The sequence below is a fragment of the Corapipo altera genome, unplaced genomic scaffold (genome assembly GCF_003945725.1).
Source record: "Corapipo altera isolate COAL_440 unplaced genomic scaffold, ASM394572v1 61553, whole genome shotgun sequence".
In the NCBI taxonomy this organism is placed as follows: Eukaryota; Metazoa; Chordata; class Aves; order Passeriformes; family Pipridae; genus Corapipo; species Corapipo altera.
In genome coordinates this window covers 6,024,786-6,047,217 of record NW_020884918.1, presented here as the reverse complement: position 1 = coordinate 6,047,217, position 22,432 = coordinate 6,024,786, and the positions used below count along the sequence as shown (strand labels likewise).

General features: G+C 48.8%; 1 protein-coding gene across 1 annotated transcript in view; it reads left to right on the top strand.

Annotated features, from left to right (window-relative positions):
• Positions 1–22,432, top strand: part of ZBTB7C (zinc finger and BTB domain containing 7C) — a 128,132-nt gene that overhangs the window by 40,300 nt on the left and 65,400 nt on the right. Inside the window, exon 3 of the mRNA XM_027656163.1 lies at positions 12,563–12,620. Coding sequence (XP_027511964.1) covers positions 12,563–12,620 — 58 coding nt within the window. The remainder of the gene's footprint in view (positions 1–12,562; positions 12,621–22,432) is intronic.

Genomic DNA, 22,432 nt, shown 5'->3' with positions numbered 1-22,432 from the left:
GTCACTCTAGGGAGGGAAGGGGTTGGGGGCATGGGTGGGGGGCCTTGGCTGCCTGCCCAGAGCTGCAGGCAGAGAGGGGAATGCTGTACTGGGCCATATTTTAAGAGACCAGGCTCTAATGCTGTCTGCATAGCCATAGAAGCACAGAATGGTTTGGGTTGGAAGGGACCATCCAGTTCCACCATCCTGTCATGAGCAGGGACACCTTCCACCAGCCCAGGTTGCTTCAAACCCCATCCACCCTGGCCTTGGACACTTCCAGTGATCCAGGGGCAGCCACAGCTCTCTGGGTAACCTGTGCCAGGGCCTCCCCACCCTCACAGACAGCAATTCCTTCCCAATATCCCATCTAACCCTACCTTCTGTCAGTGTGAAGCCATTCCCCCTTGTCCCTCCATCCCTTGTCTCAAGTCCCTCTCCAGCTTTCCTGGAGCCCCGTCAGGCCCTTGGAAGGGGCTCTAAGGTCTCCTTGAAGAGACTTGTGATGAGTTGGTCTTACCCAGGGTTGGAATAAAAGATCTGTAGCAAAGCCTGGTTTGGAGTTAGAAAATGAGCTCGGGGGTGAGGAATGAGATCTCAGACGCTGTGCCCTGTGATCTGGGTCCTTCACTGCACCGGCTCCCTAATAACCAAGGTAACCAGACTCCAGCAGCCTCCTGGCTTTGCTGGAGGAGCACGCTGGGATGGTGTTGGGTTTGCTGCATTACCCTCATCCCAGCATGTAAAGGAGGATGGGAAGATGGCTAAGATGCTTTGGAAGCCTGGATCCTCCTCGCTCCATCTGTGTTTCAGTGCTGCCTGGGCTCTAACTGGGCCGGGCTGATGCCATGGCAAGACTTCCTCTTGCAGGCAGCAGTCTTGCATGCTGTCATCCCACAGCGGGAATTTGATGGTGTACAGATGGATTTGCTTCCTGTTTCCCTTCCTGTTTGAGCCTGGCCAGTGCTGCTTTCCAACCAGGAATATCTCAATGGGCCAGCTGAGCATCTGCTTTGGCAGATACAGGCTCTCCGTGATGACCCAAACTCATGCAGGTTGTTTTGGTTCCACTTTTGAACCAATGCTCAAAGGAATTTATAAAGAGCTAGCAGTTTAGGTTTCTTTGGGAGCTGATTGCAATAAAAATACACAGAGCCTATCCAAATTTTTCTTGTTTTGCTTTTATATCAGCAGTGGCTGGTGTGAATAACCTATACTCAACTTCTGAGCATGGTAGGAGGCAAGTCACCTCTGGAGGCTCAGGGGAGATTGTGCTCAGAGGAGGTGAAGGTGGAGCTGATGTTGGCCCTGGTGTTGTGTTTGGGGTGGATTTACATCATTACACTTAGCCACATGCATGCTTTGCCTGAGGTTCTTGTTTCAGTTGAATGTTATGGTAGGGAGAGGAGGGAAGACATTAGGAAGGCAAGTATTGGATCTATAATCCCAAGCTGGCACTGTTTGGTCTAGGAGAGTATCAGTGGAGTCTCAGTGGTGTTTTCCAGAGGAGGGACAGACCCCCTGGGAGTCCCTGTGGGGCTGTGGAAAAATGCTCTCACTGCCCTCTCCAGCACAGCTCCACGGCAAGGGGCTCATCTGGGTTTTGCCAATTAGGTTTCCTTGCGTCCTGTCTGGGATTCACCATGTGTCTGAGCTTTTAATATCACTTCATTCTCCCTCCCTGCATCCCATGCCCCTGTCCCAGATGTATTTGTTTAAGTGGCTTTAATTAACTTGCATTTTCCTGTGCGTGACAGCTCCTTGAGGCTTTGGTAGCTGTTTTCTGTCCTTCCATGGTTGTCACTGACATGTAGCACTTTCCCTGCAGACCAGCCTTCAAGCCTACCTTGTTTTTTTCCCTGCTCTGAGGGATTATTTTAACATACTCAAGGAAATGGTTTCCATGTGAGCATTGTTACACACACTCAATTGATTATTAGGTGTGATTTTCCTGATCCCTGCTGGTATCCACAGGGATTTTGAGTGAGGAAGCCAGAGGGGCGTAGGATGATGGTTTAGGTCAGATAGATTTATCTTCATGAGTGACAAGACTGATAACTCTGGAGTGGCCTGGCTACAGGTGTTATCATTTGGGTGTCTCCTCAAGAGTGAAGGTTAATGTCTTGCCACTACTGATCCATCACAGTGTAAATCCTGCAGGATTTATAGGTCTTCTTGTGCCTTTCCAGCAGCAGCGGGTTCACTTTTCCAGAGTTCAGAGGTACGTACCTGCCCCCTGGTTGCAGCAGCCACAACCATCACATCAGCAAGCCCTTGCTCTCATGGATTTGTTTGCTTTTAAACTCTAAGTTAGGGATAATTTCTGCTTGTTATTGTATAGTTTTGTGCTTTCCCAGTGGTGAAATGTGGGATGGATGGGTGGACAAGCCCAGTGGTTGAGTCGTCTCCCGAGGGAAAGCATCATAGAATGGTTTGGGTTGGAAGGGAACTCTAAGCTCACCTCATTCCATCCCACTGCCGTGGGCAGGGACACCTTCCAGCAGACCAGATTGCTCGAAAGCATCAAGCAGATGAAGGCAAGACAAGCCTTGATTCTGTCTTCCTGAGGATCACCCAAGAAATGTGATCAGGAGGATGGAAGGGAGCAAGGAGGGACTCAGATCTTAAAGTAAAATCTCTTGGGGGGTGGCGGGGGGGGGAAGAAAGAGCAATAAATCCAGCAAATTAAAATGAAAAGGCAGCTAACATGAGCGACAACTGTACAGCATCAGATAAAAACCACATCCTGAATTCCAGTGGGATAGGAAATATGAAGCAAAAATCAGTCAGGTGCTCCTAGATAGCGATAAGGAAAGCAATTCCCATTTACCGGTAGAAATAAAATAAGAGGTCCTGATAAACCCTCCATGACTAGACTGGATTAGGGCTCTAGCTGTGAAAATTCATTACAGGCATGCAAAAGAATGCGTATCTCACCGAGCTAAACTGACTACAAACACCATTTATCTGGGGAAGAGACGATTCTCTCAGAATAAACAGATTTCTTTCAAAGGGAAGTGAGCGGGTGATCTGACAGAAATCTATATTCCTGCCTTGTCATTTATTATGCAAATAAGTCTCACACCTTTCTAAGCCATGAAGAATGAGTCTGCATTGGAGTTTTGTGCTGGAAGGATGATCTTAAGCTCTTCCAGGGACTCCAGGCTGGGGTTCCTTGCACAAGTGCTGGGAGCTGCTGATTTCAGGAAGGGTTCTGATGGTGAGAAGTACTGGTCCTTGTCAACAATGGTCAAGCATCTTGGCCATATGTTTTCAGAATTCCCATAAACAAAAAAAAAAAAATTAAACAATTAAAAGTATGGTGTTTGACTTTTAATTGTTTTATTATATTTATTTTTGTTTTGCTTCATTTTATTCTGTTTTGTTCTATTCTGCTGTGGTCATAGAGTCACAGAATCACAGAATAGTTTGGGTTGGGAGAGACCTTAAAGATCTTCTAATTCCAGACCCTCTGCTGTGGGCAGGGACACCTTCCACTATCCCAGGTTACTTCAAGCCCCATCCAACCTGGCCTTGGGCACTTCCAGGGATGGGGCAGCCACAGCTTCTATGGGCAATACATTCTCTTGTATTTTATTTTATTTTATTTATTTTATTTTATTTTCCCATTCTGTGTGTCTGGGCCATGTGCAGAAGGGAGCCCATGGCATTTTCTCCTCTCTCCTTGTCTTCAGTTCTCTTGTTTTTGGCATCAAAACCCATCAAAACTGCATCACTCTGCTGAGTAGGGCTCAGTGGAGCAGGACACATTTGAGCTTCAGTTTGTGGCTGACGCTGAGGTGGTTCTAGGTGGCTGCAGACACACTTACCATGATGTGCAGGGACCAAAACGTGACCTAACACCTTTTGTTCTAGCAGTTACATCTCTCAGGATGCTAATTTTAGAAATAGAATCGAGCTGGTAGAAACCACGAGTAGTGGATGAAACCCTGATGTTCCCTTTGGTGGAGAGAGGGCTGAGCCAGTGTTAAAAGGGTGAAAAACAAAACAGCACAAAAGAAAGCAAAACAGAAAAAGATCTCTAGAAGACTCTGACAAGAAGGTTGTGTTTTGGAAAGACTCCTGAAGAATTATTTCCATGTGAGCAAAGCTCCAAAGGTAGAATCCTGACCCACAAACTCACCAAGCTCCCATCTCTGATATGGACTCTGAGTGTGATTCAAGACAAGTTTGTCTTCTTCTCTCTAATGCAACATGAAAGCCAGGGGGATGCTTGGAGAGTAGAGGGATCCAGGTGGGACATTGTGTTTCTTCATAAGCTGATTGCAGGACACACACAGAGAACTGCGTTGTAGCAAAACACACGCAAAGGACTTCCCTAAATTCTTGATCCCAAATTTTCTAGGACCCTTCTCCTCACAGCCAATCAAGGTATTTGTGCTGATCTCTGTCTCTGGTGATCTTAGGAGACCACAGCAAAAGGTGGCTTGTGATGGGAGGAAAGGGACAGGGACAGGTCCTTTGGTCAGCAGGAGGGACTGACCACTGGACATCTGTGGCTGAGGGGTGGTGTTGGCCATGGCACGAATCCCTCTTACTTCTTTGGGGGCATTTTGCACTTGTGTTTTTTGCCTCAGCATTTCTGTGGTGCTGGGCTGGCCGTGTCTTGCAGTGCTCTGGAGAGATTCTGCTAATGGGATCTGACCTGATGGCTTTGCATGTTTTAAGTAAATTAAACACAGCTGCTAGGAAAATCCAGTAACCTTAACAGCACCACGGCTCCGTTGTCTGCATTGTAATTACAGCGGCAACCGCCGGGAAGTTCTACTTTCTGGTTTATTTTTAAATAACTTCTGAGCCACCCTTTGATCAAGTACTTCATCCCCAAGTCCTGCCTGTCCTCTTCCAAGGTTTAACCCTTGCTGCTTCTTCAAGCATCCATCTCATCGCAGTTTCAGTCAGTCACAATGGCAAGCGGCTGACTGCAAAAAATGACTTTCCTCCCCAAATATATCCTGTAATTTTGAGCTGGGGGTAGATCTGGGTAGAGTGTTAAGCCAGAGCTTGCAGGGTGAGTGCAGACTGCAGGCATTGAGTGGTGTTTTATGGCTCCCGGGGAAGTGCATCTTGAAATACGCATATTTTTATTCTGCTTTAACCAAAACCCTTTGTACCCATTCAGAGAAATGGGCTTTCTGTCACAGTGACAACACTTCGATGAGAAGTGAAAGGACTTAGATTTATGTAGGAAGCAAATTTAGGAGCCTAATTAGTTTTCCCTTGTCAACCCATGAGTGGAACACATGCCTGCAAGAGCAAGTGGTCAGCTCATGGCACGGGTGTAGCTGCATTCTCCTTCCCTTCATTAAAAGCTCACACCATCTCCTCTGTGAGAGCTGCATGGCTCTATATTTCTGGTGGAAACCCAGGATTGGGGAAATGACTTGGGGTTTTGGATTAGTCTGCAAGAGGGCTTAAAAACCAGCTGCATTTTAAGTATGTCCCAGTGCAAGGAGGTTAACTCAGCATCACAGGGTACTTGCTGCTCTCACCCCAGGGGCAGCTTGTTTGGGGTACCAGAGCTGCTGCATCCAAGGTTGTGTAGTATTTGATTGCAGATTCATAGAATGGTTTGGTTTGAAAGGGACCTTGAAGGCCATGTAGTTCAACCTCCCTGCCATGGGCAGGAGCACCTTCCATGAGACCAGGTTGCTTCAAGCCCTATCCAACCTGGCCTTAAAGACCTGGCTGGATTGAAGTCCAGCCTGTCTGGACAACCTATGCCAGTGCTTTACCACCACCATTATATAAATCATGGTTCTGGCTACCCTTCATCCTTCTGGATGAGCTGACTCACAGAGACCTGAGGGTTCTTCCAAGAGGAGCGTTTGCCAGCTTGTTTTCCAGTGTGACTTCTTTTCTTTTGAACTGGGCTGACCAGCACAGGCAGATCTCAGCTGTGGTGCCCTGGTCTGCTCTCCCATCTGCTGTCAGCAGCACGTTGTTGTGCATTTGATTTGGGTGAAAAAGCACTGGGTGAACGTGATTGAGGTTGTAAAGTTTATGAGATTCTGCATTTTATGGTAAATTTTAAATTGACACTGCAATCAGGAGCATTAGAGTTTGTAAAGGAAAGTCGGTGTGATGTGTTGCAGAACACAAGGTGGTAATTTCCTCTCTTATATTGATGCTATCAACAGCAGAGAATGAAGCAGCTGCTTCTTGGAGGATTGGATTTCTAATGCATTCATTTAATGTAATTTATAGAGCATTATTTATTATGTGGGGGTTTCCCCCCTTTACTGGCTTTCCTTCTCCACTGCTAGAAGAGTGCAGCACTGTTTTACCTTCCACTTCTCACCTGTAGATTTCAAGGCCTTTCCAACCACAGCCGACATTGTTGTTTCCATTATCACACAGGAAGGGCAAAACTGAGCACTGGGGATTGGAAAGGATGTCAGCCCAAAGATGTAGCCAGGCCACTCCTCCTCCTGAGCATGATCCACAACACTCAGTTCTTCCCAGGTTGGGAGGGGTGATCTGTCTCAGGGCATTTTTTGATGGAAGACACAGTCCCTGGCAGCAAAAAAACATCATCCCAATCATCCCAAACACTCTCCTAGGCAATGAAATGTCCTCGTGTGTCAAGGTGTGATAGAAATGCCTTTTCAAAGTACATCTGCCAGGTGGGATTTTCTGCAGGCATGTGGGTGACTTGGTTCCCGTGATTCCAGTGGGTTATCTCCAGGGCACTGCCCTGTTGGAAGCTTTCAGTTAAGCTCTGGCTGTCAGGTGGTTCTGTTAACTGGCAGAGATGGGGTTTTCAGATGAGTGGAGTGTTTTCTGGTGAGGTGGGATTCATTTGTCCACATTTGGGTATGTGGATGGTACCACCTCTTCCCTTGCTGCCTGGGCTGCCCTCACCATTCATGGTGAGCAGTAAGGACAATTTCAGTGGTGTGGTGTCCCTTCTCCTGAGGTAGATATATAACTGAGATCAGCTGGATCTTGCTGGGGCTTCTCTCTTTTGTTGATGGACTTTAGATAACTAGCTCAGCCTAGCTAGCTGGCATTTTTCTCGGGTGTGTGAGGGGTATGTGACCCTGGGTGTCTCTTTCCCACAACGCATTTCAATAATGGCTGGAAGGAGAATTATCCCCAGAACGTGGTGTATCTTGGGGTTTTCCACACCTGGTATTGTGTGCTCTGGTGTTCCACCATGGACAGGCTCTGTGGTTGCACTGCAGGTCCTGTTGCACCATGGTCAGACATCATCTTATCTCCCTCCACACACCTCCAGAAGGGATTGGGCCACCCTGCTCTGCCCACTGACTGGTGACTGTCGCTAAAGGAAGCTGTAGCTTCGTTTTTTAGGTGGCAAAGGGGCCAGTCTGTCATTTCACTGCTGTCAGAACACCTCAGATGCTCAAGCTGGGTTGGGAAGGCAGTACCTCATTGTTTTGTCCTGGTTTTCACTGAAGACAGGGTTCACCCTCATTTTTGCCTGACAACATCACAGTGTTTGTCTGTAGCTCCAGATTTTGCTTGCTATTATTAAGGCTGCTAGAAAATAACTCTGGCACCTTCCTGATCTGCTTTTGTGTCTGGTGAGGTGAAAGACTTTTGAGAGCATATGAAGGAAATGGTAAGAATCCTCTGGGAGGAATTTGGGGTTACCTAGGTGTGAGGGGAGATATGAGATGAGCTCTTCCCCGGGCTTAGGCTTGTTTGTTTAAGCTGAATCACAGCAAAGGGGGTTTTTATGGTGTTAGGTTTTCAGATATGCCAAGAAGATGTAAAAACAACTGGTTGAAAAAGTCCTGGGCATTTTAAAGTAATATTTGTTGGGGATTTGTTAAAGATGCTGTAACACAGCCTGTGGCAGCATCTGCTTCCCAGATTAACAGAGGGTTTGCAAACAGCACTTTGGAAGCAACCTCCAAGATTATTGGAAAACTGGAGAGCAGAGTTGGTGAATGATTCATGACATGGGTTTGCATATCAGTTGTTCCTTTTCCTTTCTTTGTCAAATTTATTTATTTCAGTGCTATTATGCAGGAGGCACACAAACACTGGAACCATCCTGGAAGTGTTGATGTGCCAGGATTGTGCTGCTCATCACAGCAGGGGCCTGAGACTGCAGAGCTGGAGGGCATCCTCATCCAATGCAAATGGGTTTTATTTTGGAGCTGTTGAAACTTGGACCAGGAGCTGGAGGTGGGCTGCAGTGGGAGATAAAAATATTAACTCAGTGCTAATCTCCTGTTCAAGTCAGTGGATGTTTGATCAGTGGAGTCTGGAGGGTGTTTCACACCCCAAAATAGATACTGATGTTTGAGTAACTAAATGGCTCACCAAACACCCCAGATCATGCTGATTGCATCCCCATGGACTGCAGTAAGAGCTGGGACAGCCACCACACGTGTAGGTCACGATTCATCTGCTGAACATAGGTGTCTGTTTTTACTTTAAGACACATTGGTTAGTCTCCATCTGTGAATCAAGAGGCCCAGGATCATATCTGGAAGTGCCACACATGGGTCTTGAAAAGCTTGGGGAATCCAACATGCCAACTAAATCCAGGATTTGCACGTGGGCACCCCAGCTGAGATGCCTTAATCTGGAGCTGAATCCTACCCAGCATGCCAGGGTCTGGTACAGGTTCATCAGGCTGTCCCTGAGGAATCACCCCTTGGCACTGACCCAGGGAAGGGCATGCCCATGGTCCATCCTGCTGGCTGTCAGTCCAGTGCTACCCTGTGCTTCAGGTGAGCTAAATTCCAGCTGCTGGGCTGGTCAGGGCTAGAGCATGGATGGAATCCTTGGGAGTCCACTGGGGGGGTGTGAGTGCTTGTTCTGTTGAGGGCAGGGGTGTTCTGAGTGTGGACACCTTGGAGAGAGTTCTGGGTTTCCTCAGCATGGGAAGGACATGGAGCTGCTGGAGCAAGTCCAGAGGAGCACATGGAGATACTCCAAAGGCTGGAGCCCCTCTGCTCTGGAGCCAGACTGGGAGAGATGAGGGTGTTCAGGGGGAGAAGAAAAGGCTCCAGGGAGACCTGAGAGCCCCTTCCAGTGCCTAATGGGGGCAAACTTTTTAGTAGAATCTGTTGCAATAGGACAAGGGGTGATGGTTTTAAATTCATCAATTAGATTACCTGTTAGGAAGAAGTTTTTTGCAGTGAGTGTGGTAAAACATTGGCACAGGTTTCCCAGAGAAGCTGTGGATGCCCCAGCCCTGGAAATGTTCAAGGTCGGGCTGGACAGGGTTCTGAGCAACCTGATCTAGTCAAAGATGTCCCTGCTGATGGCAGGGGAGTTGGACAGGATGGTCTTTAAAGGTCCCTTCCAAACCAAACTCTTCTGTGATTCTGTGATGAAGTCTGTTTCTTCACGTGAAGTTGATCTCAAGAGCAGGACCAGCATGGCCTGTCACCAGTTTGTTTGGGAACTGTCCTTTCCAGCTCTGCAGCCCACCCCAGCTGGGGGATGGAGGGGTCAGTGTTCTAAAGACAGGCAGAAGCTCCACTTCCAGAGGCACGTGGTGAGAGGAACAGACCCGAGTGAGCTGATGTGGCATGTTAGTGATGTACTCAAGGAGGGTAATTAGACTTGAATATCATATCCAGGAGGGTGTGTTTGATTCATCTGAAAACCACGCCAAGAAGCTAAAAGGGGCCTTGTGGCTGAGGGGGAAGCCACAGGAAAGCCTGGTTGATCTACAGCTTTTCATTGCACGTGTGTTCTGGGAACGGGAGAATGGAGCCTGGGCTGCTCTCAGCAATACCCATCCTAATTTGGAAACTGCTGCAAGGGCACCAGGGCATCCTCCTTGGGTCCCTGTTCACTGGCTCAGAGGGTGGACCATGACTGTGGTTGTTCACAATCTCTGTTCTTCGTGGCTGTGGGTTAATAAAACTGTGACTGAGGTGAAGCCTTTTCTTAGCCCAGAAACTCCCATTTATTGCCCCGTGAGGATTCTCATGAACCTCAAACAGTGATTTATTTTCTTTTAGGTGAAATCATAGAATCACAGAATCATTTAGGTTGGAAAACATCTTTAAGATCATCAAGCCCAACTGTAACCCCAGCATGACCAGGGCCACCACTAACCTGTATCCTCAGGTGGCACATCTACATGGCTTTTAAATCTCTCCAGGGATAGTGACTCTACCACTGCCCCAGACAGCCTGTGTAGGGCTTGGCAACCCTTTCTGTGACGAGATTTCTCCTCATATCCAATCTAAACTTGTCCTGGTGCAACTTGAGGCTGTTTCCTCTCTTCCTGTCGCTTGTGAGAAGACACCAGCCCTCACCTGTCTACAACAAGGTGTTGCTTTGCAAACTGTTGTGTCCCTGAGTTGCCCTTGCCGTGGGGAGCAGCTGCAGTGAAGGACCTGCAGAGAGAAGGAGAATTTAGCTAGAAGTTAAATTCTTAGAAGCCCAGCACTGCTCCTGGGAAACAGAACGCCAGCCCCTGCCCTGATGCTGGGAGGGAGTTGTGCATCAGCCTTAGCAAAGCTGATGAGCTCTGGAGGGAAGCCAGGGCATTGCAGGAATTTTGCAGTGTTCTCCAGGAATTTTGTCCTAAACAAAGGCGACGGTGCTGACCCACATGGACATGCTGACAGTGGCCTGCACTAAGCTCTTTGCCCTCTTGCTGATCACTTGTGGCTGCTGAGTGGCAAACAAGCCATTAGTCCTCAGCAGTGGCAGTTCCTTGCCATCTAATGATCTGAACAGGGCTGGGGCTAAGGAAGGAGGTCGTGCTGGAGTGCACAAGGTCAGAGCAACTGGATGCTCTTGAAAGCAGATGGACTCATTAGCTGCAGGGAAATCCCTTTCCTGGGGCTGATCCTGGCCCTGGTGCTGGCCTGCAGCCACTCTGTGCTGCACCTGTACTCCACGTGTTGCCTACTGCCTAAATGTCCTCACACTGGTGCTCGTAGGAGCATGAGAAGGAAAATTAGAGGCCACCACAAAGGTTACCCTTCGTGGTTTTCCTCCGTTCCTGGGGTGTGCATGCGCAGCAATTATCTTACCAGTTCAGTAGGTTGGGTAGGGTGTTCAGAGCCCCTCGGTTCCTCCATCCTGGGACAGTCACCCAGGTGTCAGCCCCACTTGAAAAATGTTGTTGGCACCTTCCCATGAAAATCATGAGAATGAGAATCCCATGAAGGCTGACTCAAGGTCAGTGGCTCCATCTGAAAGTAATGAATGGGTGGGAGAGGGATCCCAGTTGCTTCCCTGTGTCATGGGTAATGGGAAATAGGACTGGTGGACCCTGTCCTAATAAACCCTTTGCAAGGGATGCCTGGAGAAGGAAGGAAATTGAGAGACTACACACAACTACCTGTTTCCTTGCTTTGCACACCACTAAGCGTTGGCATAGAGATCCCTTTTCCCTTGCAGCTTCCATGGCTTGATGGCAACCCCTTGGCCCTGGCCAAAACTCAGGTGCAAACCCAGGTTTAAGGACAAGGTGTGAGCTGATGGTGCCATTTTAGGGAAAATATGCCAGATCATCACTTCTTTGGCATGCAAATACTGCATCTCCACCTGACTGCTGAACCACACGAGCAATTTCCAGCTGTGCACTCCCATAATATGTGCCATGGTGGTCTTCCTCTCTGCCCTTACCCAGGAGAAGACCCCCACAAACTGTACTAGATGGGCTCAGGACCCTGTTAATATGATGGCTGCCTGCTGGTGGGGGTCTCAGTCCTTGAGGTTGTGCTGAAATGGAGTCAGGTCCCCCAAAACACCCTCCTGCTCATTCATCAACCCTGAGCCCTGCCCACCTCCAGGCAAGCTGCTGGGCCACCTCATCCCTCAACAACCACCCTGTAGGTAAACCTGTGTTATCAACCATCAGTGTGTTTTGTCATCTCTGGCACGTGCTGGTGACAGTTCCACTCACCTAACACCTCCTACGTGGAGGTGTCAGCCTCCTGTTTGGAAATGCCAACCTGTTCGGAGACACTGTCTCCATCATTTGCAAGCGCAAGTGGTGGCCAGGAGCTTCTGTAGGGCTCCGTTTCTCCTAAGTTTTTCCCAACCTAGGAGGCATGGGAGACTTTTATGGGCAGAACTGGGAGGACAGTGGTCATACACCTTTCCCCTCTGTACCCCAGCACCTCTGGGATGTGGGTTTATTGCAGGCACCCCTGCAAGTACCATCGTGGGTACCGCTGAGGTACCACTGACAACTGAACTGTGGTTGCAGAAAGCCCCAGGAAGCTGATAATCCCACAGGGACCAAAGCATAGTGTTTAGCTGGGGGGTGGGATGGGCGAAGCAGCCAAAGCTGCCTGGATGTGATCCGTTTCCGGAGTGTTCATCTCCCAGCTGTCACAGGAGATGTGATACAGTGGGAGGATGGGGTGGGTTTGCACCTCCATGGCACGGTGTTGCTAGGTGATCTTGTGATACAGGGGAGGGTGATGAGCAGATGAACTGACCGTGGAAACACGTGTGGTAGCAGAGCAGGAGCAGGCCTGCTTCGGTGTTTCCTCATTGTACCAGCAGAAGGTGTCTCCAGAGCTGGCCTTTCTTAACCAGACACTCAGTCCTGGATCTGATGGCGTGTTTTGTTTTGTTTTTTCCTCTCTCCATTGTTCCTCAGGAGATGGTCAGAGGAGCGAAGGGAGCGTCGCCTATTTGAAAGAAAACCAAGGGTCCTGGTGAGTACTCATGTGTGTGAGCTTTGTGGGGAGAGCTGGTGGCTCCTGGCAAGCAGGACACGAACTGGGGTTGTCTTGATATCTTTCTGGGCTCTTGGGGGTTCTGATCCTGCCCTTCAGTTACTGATTTCCTGCGGCAGAGGAGGTGGTTTGTCGCGTTGATGGATCAGCACAAAGCATCTTTGCCGCCGCCACCACCGCGATTCTCTGCTGTCATCAGCGACCGAAACTCTAATTGCTCTTCCTGTAAATCCATAGAAGATGCTCTCATGAACGTGTGTGTGTGCTGAGTGCTGCAGTGCTGGAGGGAGCAGGCGGCACATAACGCTGGCAGCTGCGCGGGAGTGCGCTGAGCAACAATATTTGTTAATGCTTGGAGTGCTTTTGGCTGTTGTTGTGCTTGGCCCCGGCGCAGACCCAGTCACAGGGCTGCGATTCTGGGGTGACATTTCAAGGTCCTCTCCAGACCTGTTTTCTGCAGCTGTCGCACAGGAGGCTGTGAATTGGATGCCTTCCTGAAGGTCTTGAAGAGGAAGAAAGGAAAATCCTTTTTTTAATCATCTGAGCTGGTTCAGATGTGCCAGAGTGTGCCAGATCCCGAGTTGATTTTGCTGAACCGAGGGTATTTTGCATTGTGCCAGGTAGGAGGCTCATCTTCTCATGAGCAACTGCCTGGTTTGCAATGGCCAAACCCTCAGCAGAGCCGTGCTGTGAGTCCCCCACAGGTTCCCATCTGTCAGGGGCTGAATCCCCACATCTCCCCTCCGGGCCCACGCTGCACACGTTTTATGGACACTGAGGAGCATCTCACTGCTGGGTTGTCACAGAATTATAGAACCACTGTTTGGGTTGGAAGGGACCTTTAAAGCTCATCTAGTCCAAACCCCTTCCATGGGCAGGGACACTTTCCAGATTGCTCCAAGTCCTGTGCAACCTGGCCTTCAACACTTCCAGGGATGGGGCAGCCACAGCTTCTCTGGGCAACCTGTGCCAGGGCCTCATCACTCTCTTCATAAAGAACTTCTTACTTATATCACTTGGGTCTGTGCTGTAGCCTGGACTGTGTGGACATGAAGGAGCAGTGCTGATGTTGGGTGGATCACAGGGAGATCCAGATTTTAAGACACACCTCAGCTCCTATAGGGTAAGCGTGAGTTTAGAAAGGAGACGGTCACACAATACGGTTTCAGGAAGCAATCTTCAGACATTTAAAAAGATAGAGGCCCTTTGTAGTTAGTGCAGATGTTTTTATCCCACGTTAAATCTGGTCTAGTTTGGGCAGCACGCTAGGATGAGCAGAAACCTGTCACTCTCCTCTGGCTGGTCAACTCCTGGCAAGGCAGTCAGGGAGGGCGCTGACACCCTGCTGTCCCCCCACACCCCCTCAGCAGAAGAACACGAGAAGTGATGCTTTGTTTCCAGAAATCGCCTCTGATTCCAAAACAGGTGCTATTCAGTGCCTGGAGGAAAACCCAAATTCCTCTCTAGCTCCCACACCTCCCACTGCTTCCCTGCTGCCTCTCTGCAATTAGCTAGAAAAGAAACCCAGACTATCTCCCTGGGAGAATCAACCCCCTTGTCTGTAAACAGGGCAGCCTGGAAGGCCACCAGCTGCAGAACTGAGTGCCATCACCACCCTGGGGTTGGTGGACTGTGGTCCCCCACCCCAGGGACCCCTTGCACCCATCTGCTCCTAAATTCACTGCATTTCCCCTCCCTGCACCCCAACCCCTGCTCTCCTGGCAGAGATGGAGGACGAGTGTGTATCTGGAGCACAGGGTATTTTATCATGCTGGCTTTCCTGATTTACACCAACAGGGGTTTGGTCCCTCGAGCTCCAGCAATCCTGAAGTGATTCAGCTTATTAAACATCCGTTTGCACTGTCTTTAGCGTTAAATAATTGTCTCCTCAGCATATTTGAGTTGGAGGGTATCTAATAATCCTGTGAACTATCCATCATGCTCCATTATCATCTTTCCACTCCTGTGCTGGCTGCCTCATGTCAGCTCTGCCTGGGGTTTACAAATAGATTTCGTTTCTCCTGCAGTTTTCCTCCTTTTCTTCTGTCTCATCCTCTCAAAGGAGCCATTTCAGGCTCCTTAAAATTTGTGCAGACGCTCCCATCAGCATCTTTCTGCTGACTCGTGAGCGATGAGTCCCATCCATGTGCTGGCTCCGCTCCTGCCAGAGCCCCCAAACAAAAACTCTCATTTACCACAGAGGAGTAGAATTGTTATCTCGATTGAAAGAATTGCAACCTGCAAACTGATAAATCATTACATTGTTGGAGTTTCCTTGTTGGCTCAGAGGATTTGTAGGACACACAGTAATGACTTGTCAGCTCCCCTCTGGCAGACCAGCACTGCAGCACTCACACACAGGGCACAAACCCCATATGTCCTGATTGCATTTTAATAAGGATGCTTAAGAGGGCTCCTAAAAACCCTCCTAACCAGGGAGGTAATGTGAAAGCTGAGAACAGAACAGAACAGAATAGAATAGAATAGAATAGAATAGAATAGAATAGAATAGAATAGAATAGAATAGTTTGGGTTGGAAGTGAGCTTTAAGAGGCATCTAGTCCACCCCCACTGCAATAAGCAGGCACATCTTCAACTAGACCAGGTTGCTCAGAGCCCTGTCCAGTCTTTATCATATTATTTTTGGTACCTGTTGCTGCTGCTGCCATGCCAGCAATGGGAGAGATGCTCAGCATCCTTTCAAAATCAGTCTTGTGCTCATCTCTCTGAGTCTGCAGCATCTTGGAGGAGAAGGACGTGTTGGGAGATTGTATCCTTGTGGATCAGATTTCCTTTTGGAGCAGATGCACTTATTCCCATTTCTGCAGGCTCTGGAGGTGCTGCTGGATGTTTTGCCAGTATCAGGAAAGACATAGCTACGTTTTACTCATGAAAAATTAACTTCTTCCTTTTATATGGCTTAAGAAATGGTCTTCCCAGTGAAATTTTGGGATTATCAAGACTGGGTTTAGAATGACAGACTGGGATTGCATAGCAAGATGTAGCACTGGGGCAGACAAGCAGAGTCATAAAAAAAGGACCAGTCTCTCTTACAAATGTCTTCCCACGTGGTCTGAACACTCTTTTGCTGAGTTGTTCTAGACACATCTTTTGCTCCTAGGGTATAAAACATGCAAGGCAAATTTCAGCAGCTTCAGCCCATTTAGGAGCTCTCCAGCCTGTACATTAAATTCTACCCAGTCATTTCAAGATCACCCTTTAAAAAAATCTTTCCCAGTTCTAACCTGTCAAGAGGAGATTAATAAGAGAAGATTAAAATCCTAAAATAGCCACCTGGTACTTCCGTAAAAACATGTTGGTGCGATTGTCTAAAGGACAAAACCATTGAATTTTGTACTGAGGTGTGCTTGCTTTTGCAAGGATAGGTTTCACTTTTCATCCCTCTCCTGGAGCCAGTATATTACTGGCAGGAGCCATCCCTGAGTGAGCTTGCAGTGAACAGAAAAAAGAGGGGAAAAACCCCCACTGTAAACAAGATAAGTTATTGTGGAACAAGTCGTATTAATTCTGATTGACACATGGAGGAGACCATGTGGTGTGAAGTCCCACATACCTTCAGCAGAGGCAGAGACCTGGTTATCTGAGACATTTGCAGTGTCTTAAGGACTACGAGTTTTACTTCTCCGGGAGAGGCGGCAGCGCCGCGGCGTCACCGTAGGACAGAAACCTCGCTGGTTCCTGCGCCTCTGCCCTAATGCCATTGCTCTCCTCCTTTTGCAGATCCTCATAATGACATTCACGGTCACACACGCACACAAAAAAGTACTTTACAAAAAGAAAACGAATCTGGCTTCAGCCGGCTCTCGCCTCCTGCTGCGGTTGCCTCCAGACCCCGGCTGGCCCGGGGTGAAATAAAAAGGGGAGTTAATGTAGCGGGGTCGTTCCTCACCACTGAATTGGTCAGCCTTCTACAGAGCCAATTTCTGCAGCTTTTCAGCGGCGTGGTAGACCCCTGGGTAATATTTGCCTGAATAGAGCCCTAAGTGTTTAAGCTGTGTTGCCGGGAATGGCTGTTTTATCCCATGCATCTGAGATTTCGGCTCATCAGACATGAAGCAGGTCAAGACTCTCATGCCATTGTGTGCATTACAGCGAACAGAACAGAATATGCTTGATAAAAGGGAGGACTTAAAAGAAATGCTTCTTTAGACCTGAAACTTTCAAGTCCCACAATGCATCAAAGACCCCTCGTACAGACTTTGAAAGGGGCGAAAGGCATTGCCTAATATTTGGAGGAAATGAATAATAAAGCATCCCAAGTGCCTGGAAACTAATTTAGGAGTGCACGTTGCACTGTATTGCCTCTGCTGGATTCGCTCCCCAGAAGAGTTGCTAACAAAGGGTTTAAAAAAAAATAATAAAATGACGTTTGTAGACCAACTTTTCTGCCTTGAAATGCCCCCTTTTTTGTAACGTTTCCTGGTAAGAGTTACTTATGAAAGGATGAAATACAGCCTGTGCTGCAAACACCAGGTCTCAAATGAAACTTGGGAGCCCTTAAGGTTTCCCACCATTCCCCTCCCTGTCACAGCCTTTTGTTCCTTCATGTTGAAAGCGTTGCTTGCAGGATGCTTGCAGGATGCTGAGGCACTACCAGCTCATGGAGTTTAGTCATACCTTAGGGCAAAAAAGAAAAAAAATCAACCTGTTTCTGTGGCCTTTGCTTTTTTTCCTGCAAAACCACCTTTGGGTACAGCTGGGACTGCTCTGTGGGTGACCTGCTGCTCCTTGCAGCAGGAGCTGGGAGCTTGGTCCTGTGCTGAAGGTATCTGTTGTTTCTGGTATCCCCATGGATGCTGAAGGTGCTGTTTGAAGCCTGAGATACTTATTGTACAGTCATAGAATGGTTTGGGTTGGAGGGGACCTTAAAGGCCATCCAGTTCCAACCCCTATTCCATGGACGGGGACACCTTCCACTAGACCAGGTTGCTCCAGGCCCCCATCCAACCTGGCCTTCTTTCCAGAGGGCTTCTTGCCATCAGTTTGTTTCTGAGGTGCAGTGGTTCCTAATGCAGTGGTCTCCAAGGCTCCCATGGGATTTGGGAGCTGCAGAGCTTGTGTGGGCTTCTGCCTTGTGTCATGAGATGACTGTGGCTGATGGGACATCCACCCCATTGGCCTAATGGCTCTGGGAGCATGGGATTCAGTTTGCAATGACAACCTGCTTCAGAGCAGAATTTCCCCCTGAGAATCAAACCTTGTGGCATGCAAACTTCCTTCAAATCCCATGAAGCGATGGGAGGTGAGGATATCTGGGCATCCACAAGGGTGTTTGGGCACGAAGGGCTTTGTTGTCCCCCTTGCCTTGCCCTTGCCCATCCCTGCTGTCTGCATTTGTCACATCGAGTTGCACTTCTGCCATCTGTGGAGATCAGTTAAATTTGAGTGCTTTCTTACCTTCTTCTCCCCCAGGCCACGATTAATTGAGGGCAGGAGGGCAGGCAGGAGTGCTCAGGCAATATTTACAAGAAGAAGGGGATGTTAATGGGTCACTGGGGCTGGAGTGGTGGGGGATGGAGATGATGGGAAGTGTGGGGGGGCAGTGAATCTCCTACCAGCTCCAGGGACGATTAAAACCTCAGCTTTGTGTCCAAGTGAATTAAAATTGGACTCCCCTACCACCCCTCAAACTCCTGGTGCTGCGGCTGCTGTTTCAGTGGGACCTTCCATAGTGGGAGAAGAGTGGGATATTGGGATGGAGGAGGATGCCTGTGAGTTATCAGTCACTGCAAGACTGGGGGATGGAGAACTTTTAGCAAAACAATGTTTTCTGTCCTCAGAGCTCAGACCAGCAGCTCTGTTAGGCTGAGCCCAGTTATTTTAGTTATCAGTTATCAGAAATGTGATGGATGTCCCACCCCTGGAAGTGTTCAGGGCCAGGTTGGACAAGGCTCAGAACAACCTGGTCTGGTGGAAGATGTCCCTGCCCATGGAAAGGGGGCTGGACTAGATGGCCTTTAATAGTTCGTTTCCAACCCAAACCATTCTGTGGTTCTATGGGTCTGTTTAGCATTTCTCCACTGCATCCTTCATGAACAGGGTGTGTGCAGTCATTAGTTCAAGGCGCTGATGGTCTCAGCCACAAAACCCAGTTGGCAGATGAGGCACAAAAGGTGGTGTACAGGGGTGGCACATCAGTTCCCAGCCTTTCCACCACCTTTTTCCTTAACCCCAGAGAGCCAGGCAGCAAAAGCCTGGCCCGTCTTTGTTAAAACAGTAGTCATAAACCAGGATAATTCCTCATGGAAAGGGGCTTGGCAGCACTGTGAGGGGAGGTTTATGCCCTGACTTAACGACACACCAGTGCCCGGGGACTTTTTAGTCTTGTGCTTGGGTTTTATGATCCATATTACTTCTCTTTTAATTTTTATTACCTTGCTTTAGTTTTTGATACAGTTCTGGAAGCACCTCGGTGGGCAGGGGCGGCTCTGCCATCACTGACTGTCACCTTGTGGCTTGACCCACATTTCAGGGAGGAGCAGAGAGGCCAGGCATGGGCTCACCAGCCCTTTAGTGGTGACACCCCTGCCTGTGTCAGCCCCTGCCTGCCACTGCTGAGAACTCAGAGGTTGGTCCTGCTGATCATCCAGTGCAGCCACGTCTGGCTTCGTGACCCACTGGACAACCTCTTAGCCTTGAGCTGGGGGAAGGAGCCGCTCCAAAACATGTGCAGCAGCAGAGCCAGGAGGAAAAGCTTGGTCTAGGTCTCCTTTTTGAGGTGCAGTTGCACAAAATTGGTGGCTGTTGGGCTCGTGGTGCTGTTTCCTCCCAACTCTGTGCTGGGCTGTGCTGCTTTCTCGTGGGCTTCAAGCAAAGCATGGGAGGATATGATCTTTTCCCCTACAGAACATCTCATGCAGGGAGTCTCTGGTCCGTGCTTGGTTTCCTAGGATGTAGCTGAGCCAGGTAAGCAGGTAGGCATTGCTGCTGGCTGGCCCTGGTTTCTCCCTCCCAGAAGATCAGATGATGTTTTCTTCTCTTCTGTGTGTGCCACCCTTGCTGTAGTCCTGTTTCTGGTTTGCTACCCATTGCAGAGAGAAATAAAATTTTCTCTAACATTATTCTGATGTATAGAGGTAGGAAAATGTGGACTATGAGGTTCATCTGGGAAATTTTAACACCTCAGAAGCACAGGGGGTCATACACGCTCTCCTGAGCTGGAGCCCTCAAAACCAGTTCTTTCAGGTCCACTGGTGACTCTTGTCTCAGAATAGCTCTGGATAAGATGTGCTGTCAGGGGAAGCAAAGGGAAGGGATTTATTTAGCCTGACTGGGAAGCTGGCACTGTCCAAACTTTATGGTAATGGGGTGACTTCTGTTAAGGAGACAGTCAGATTGGACTGGTTGGCACCTTGGTGTGAAGGGACACCTGCCCTGGGTGTCTCCTGAGGCTCACTCCACGCCAGCTGATAACCCATGTCATTTAGGAGAGGCTTTACTCCTTGCTACTTGGCATTTCTGCTCACTGCTCCGGGACAGATCCAAACCCCACTGGCATCAGGAGAGATTTTCTCTGACTTCAGCTGTCTCCATCCTCCCAGAAAGAAGATGTGACACAACTTCTGTGTAATGGTTTATTCCTGGTGACAAGTGCACCTTCCCCAGTGACCTTTCACACCATGGAATGGAGGCAGTGGGATGCTGGTCCCCTCCCAGGCAGCCCAAGAGCAGGGCTGTCAGAGCCAAGGAGCTTGCACGCCGTTAAGAGAAATCCTCCCCTCGGTACCCAAGGGACCTGAGTGCTGGTTCAAAAGGTTGCAGAGCACTGTCAGCTCCTGTTTGGGGCTGCTGTGCTGAAGGGGGATCCTGCCAAGGAGGTCACAGGCTGAAGCAAGCTGAATTTGAAGGAATTGTGGTTTGAAATGATCTTTTAGGTTTGTGAGCCCTGTCAGAATTTAACTCATGTAAGGGCAGCCAGAAGCTTGGGGTGCATGGGGTTGGACAACCAGCCACCCAAGGATGGGTGTCTTTACAGGTGACACAGCTGGGCCCTGGGCTTCCTCCAGCAGGACAGTGGTCCAGTTTATCTGCAGCAAGTGATAAAGTGCAGTTGGCCACAGGAAAGGAGGGAACAAGGACATCAACACCAGCAATGAGTTTGCCACAAAGTGCTGAGATTGTTCTGACAGCAGCAGAGTGGTTGGGGTCCATCCTCCATCCATCCATCCATCCATCTACCCATCCATTCATCCATCCATCCACTCACATAATTTCCAGACCGTAGGTATCCTTACCCATCTGTGTGGATACATCACTTTCCACTCTCCTCAACAGATCTGAAATTTGCTCCAGGTTTCTTTATCAAAACACTCTGTAAAAAAAATTGGAATGCCAAAGCAGCAGAGGCTGGGAAAAATAAGGGGGAGCACTTCTTGGCATGGAAGAATATCCCCAACACAGCAAAAACCCAGTTTGTTCTGGTGGAACAGAGAGAATCTGACAGCCTGCCTTTTGTTGTGCAGTTCGCATATGTTGCTATATTGACACCTGAAATATTTTATGGAAAGTTTGGCATCGTTTCTTCCCCTTGTGCTCAGAGAACTGGTGGCTTCATCCTTTCTGACTCTATGAGAGCTGATTCCCACAGGACAGGTGGGTTGGGAACTGCAGCCTGCATTTCGTCGCCTACCAGAAGTCCCATCCGTCAGTGGGGGCTGCACAGTTCTCCTCTGCTAACAAAATTATTTATTTTGACCTGCTATTAGGGATATTCATGCAGCAGGAATGGGAACGATCTCTGCTTTGTGAGTTTTACAAGCCCATTTCGTATTTGTCTTGGTGGTAGAGGAGCAGTAAAGAGCTCTGTGATCACGCCTGTTACGATAAGTGAGTTTTGGAAGAGGTTTTCTGTCTGATAGTCCGTCTAAAAGCGTGGGGAAATGCCATTCTAACGGCTGTTAAAACACAATTGCTCGCTGATTTACACAGTCAAGGAGTACCTCTTTACTAGGAGACGTACACCGAATAAAAGCAGTTCAAGTGGTGCTTTTAATAAATAGATAATGGAACAGCATTTCATCTTCTGCTCTAATCTGTTACGTTGGCGCAAGGTAGTATATCCCTCTGATAGATTCTGAGATAGCAGGAACTGAAAGTCAGACCACTTTCTTTCTGTGTCTTTGAGACGAAATTGCACACCGGTGAAAGGCACTGGGTTCACAGTGAGCTGAAACTTTTTTTTCCCGTGAATGGGTTTAGTTGGGTCCCACTTGGCTGCTGTTCAAGGCATTGATCATAGAACCCTAGAATGTCTCAGGTTGCATGTCCAGAGATGGAAAGGGAGCTGGGGAAGGGTCTAGAGCAGCAGGAGCATCCGAGAGAGCTGGGGGATGTTCATCCTGGAGAAAAGGAGGCTCGGGAGGGACCTTCTGGCTCTGACAGGAGAGTGGAGATGAGGCGGGGATTGGGCTCTGCTCCCAGGGAACAAGGGACAGGAGGAGAGGAAATGGCCTGAAGTTGCACCAGGGGAGGTTTAGATTGGATAGCAGGGAAAATTCCTTCACAGAAGGTGCTGTTACACATTGGCACAGGCTGCCCAGGGCAGTGGTGGAGTCCCCATCCCTGGAGGGATTTAAAAATTAAAAAGGCATGTGGATGTGGCGCTTGGGGACATGGATTAGTGGTGGCCCTGACAGTGTTTTGTGAATGGTTGGACTTGATGACCTCAGAGGACCTAAATAATTCTGTGATTCTAAATTGGAGGGGACCCATAAGGATCACTGAGCCCAACTCCCTGCTCCTCGCAGAACTACCTAAACCTAAGAGCATCA